The following is a 2,529-nucleotide window of genomic DNA, read 5'->3' as shown; positions in this document are numbered from 1 at the left end:
TCTTTACTTTTTTGGAAATGACTGTGACCTGGATGACTGAGAATCTTTACCAGCATGTAATTTCCCTCTGGGATGATTAAAGTATGTCTGATTCTGATAAAGAAGCTGGTGGAATAACTCAGATAGATCAGACAGGCTACTGTAGCATTCATTCGCTGCGCCGTTATCCAAATGGCGAGTAAATGTCGTGAATCTGATCTGAAGTGAATCAGAAATGTTCAACGCCACCTGCAGCCATTCTGTTACCGTGGGAGCGAGTCAGAGTCCCACTCTGCCCCTCGGCTGACACTGACGGGATTGGTAGAAGTGCTTGGAGACCCTCATAAGCTCCTTTTCTTTTTGCCCTCATTTTTCTCTTTTCTTCTGGCATGTGAACTTCAGCTCCTGAGGAAGTGAATGTAGCTATAAATTAATGCTATTCCCGCTTCCTGTCTCTGTTATTGGCGCGCCTTCGCTTTCCTCCGAGCTTCTTTAGTTTGTTGGCAGGCACGGCAGAAAACCTCACCACTCTGAATTCAGAGTGTCGGTGCTGACCTGTGCTTCCATGTCACTGTGTGCTTCCTTACTGCCACAGCAGCTCTAAAGAGAACAGTTTGGCCTCTGGGGAGGGTTACCCTGATTTGTGGTTTTGTCCACCATCTTTCTTTATACAGACTCTTTCCATTGAGTCGGGTATAAAGGATCTGTCATGGAGTTTTAAACAAACTTTGGTTACGTTTAAAAGAACTCGTATCTCCTAATTGACAATAGTTTGTGGATTCTTCATTTTGAGGGTCCAACCTTTTCCTAAAAAACTTGAAACGATGAAGACAGGATTTTTGCTGCTTGTTATAGATGTTAGAACAGAGGAATGACCTTTTCAAATAGTGTCGACCCTTTTTACACTTGTTCAGCTCCAGGCTGTACAAGGCTGCTCAGCTACTGGATGAACCCTGAAGAACCACAGAAGGCTTGGAATCCAGCAGAAAGAGCCTCAAACGTCTGGATATTTTCCTCTAAGAGCAGGATGACGATTAGAGGGATGTAAAAATTGGAAAAACAGTGCAATAATTACTTCTTAATGTCTCTAACTATGTTGCTTGCTGTTTTATATCTTAGGGTTAGGTGCAGGGTTAGGGTTAATTGTATGTTAAATTCTATGTTATTGAATGGTGCGTAAGATGAAATACAGAGCTATAGAAATAAACTGAATAGAATTGATTTCTTATTTTATGAAGGAGCGAAGCTTTCAATTTGTTTTTTTTCTCTTCCTCTGCAGAAACATCCACTTGTTTATTTAGATATTGAATCTTTTTTGGATTTAATTTGATGTGTAGAAATGTTCCTAAAGTTAACATGGCCCTTTTAGCATTTTCACTAAACTGAATCTATAACTGATGCTATGCTGCTTCCTGTCACCTCCAATAAATGCTGGTCTGTTGTATCTGTCCAGTGCCAGAGGCTGTCCCCACTAAGCCCAGTCCTGGTTCATCTCGCCACCTTCAAACCTCCAGCCCCACACTGCCCCTCTCCTCCTGTCCTCCTGCTAATGTCAAGGGCCCCCCGTTGGGCAGCCAGGGCCTGACTCAGAACCCCCCTCAGCAGCAGAGCCAGTTGTCCTCTGCCGGTCCCCGCTACCCGCCCAGAGAGGTGCCCCCGCGCTTCCGTCAGCAGGAGCACAAACAGCTACTGAAGAGAGGCCAGCCGCTGCCTGCAGGAGCCCTGGGCGCTCTCACCCTCCCTCCTTCCTCTCCCTCATCTTCCTCAGCGCCTTTGTCCTCGTCTTCTACGACTTCCAAGAGCGCTGCCCCAAACTCTGCCACGTCCGCTCCAAGCAAACACAGCCCAGGTTTGTGTCTGCTTCGTCGCTTTCCTTTTCGTTTTTGTTCGCTGTTTTAGTTTGTGGGCTTGTGAATCGTCTGCTTTCGGTTTGATTCGTCACTTTATTGAATGTTGTTCATTGTTTTTACTCAGACTTTTATTTGTGTTCGTCTGTTCAACTGTTTCTTATTACTGGTTCTTTTCTTGCAATTCGTACTTTCTTTCTTCTCGCCGTAGCAGCAAATATATATTTACCACATTGAGTTCTATTTCTTAACAAATACAAATCTCTAGTTCCCTGAAAACATCCAGATCTTTAGAAGTAATTTACAGGGTTTCCACGGGTCATTAAAAGTCATTCAATTAATATTTTTTTAAATTAAGGTCTTAATTGGCATTAAAATTTATTTAATGTGATTATAATGGTATTTAAAATGCCTTATTTAAGTATTTAAGCATAAAAAAAATGTATAAAAACAATTTCCTAAGATTTATCAGATAGAACTGTTTGCGCGTGTTTGCAAGGAACTGCTTCCGGTTGATCTTAAAGCCATATGTTCTGAAAAGTAGCTCGAGGCGGAAAAATGTTAGAGAATGGGAAAACGCAAATTTCAACAAAATTGGCTGGAAAACGAGGAATTTGGGACATGGCTGCAGCCTGTCGACGGTAAAGATGACCAAGGATTTTGCGGTGTTTCTTTTATTTATATATTTATATTAGGGATGGAA

The 2,529-nt window shown here is 42.4% G+C and overlaps 1 protein-coding gene across 1 annotated transcript in view; it reads left to right on the top strand.

Moving 5' to 3' along the window:
- Window positions 1-2,529, top strand: part of LOC107098640 (trinucleotide repeat-containing gene 6C protein-like) — a 51,437-nt gene that overhangs the window by 11,115 nt on the left and 37,793 nt on the right. The window contains exon 2 of the mRNA XM_015396414.1: window positions 1,433-1,828. Coding sequence (XP_015251900.1) covers window positions 1,433-1,828 — 396 coding nt within the window. The remainder of the gene's footprint in view (window positions 1-1,432; window positions 1,829-2,529) is intronic.

The sequence above is a fragment of the Cyprinodon variegatus genome, unplaced genomic scaffold, assembly GCF_000732505.1.
Source record: "Cyprinodon variegatus isolate N-32 unplaced genomic scaffold, C_variegatus-1.0 Scaffold796, whole genome shotgun sequence".
Classification (NCBI taxonomy): Eukaryota; Metazoa; Chordata; class Actinopteri; order Cyprinodontiformes; family Cyprinodontidae; genus Cyprinodon; species Cyprinodon variegatus.
This window is presented reverse-complemented; position numbering and strand designations above follow the sequence as displayed.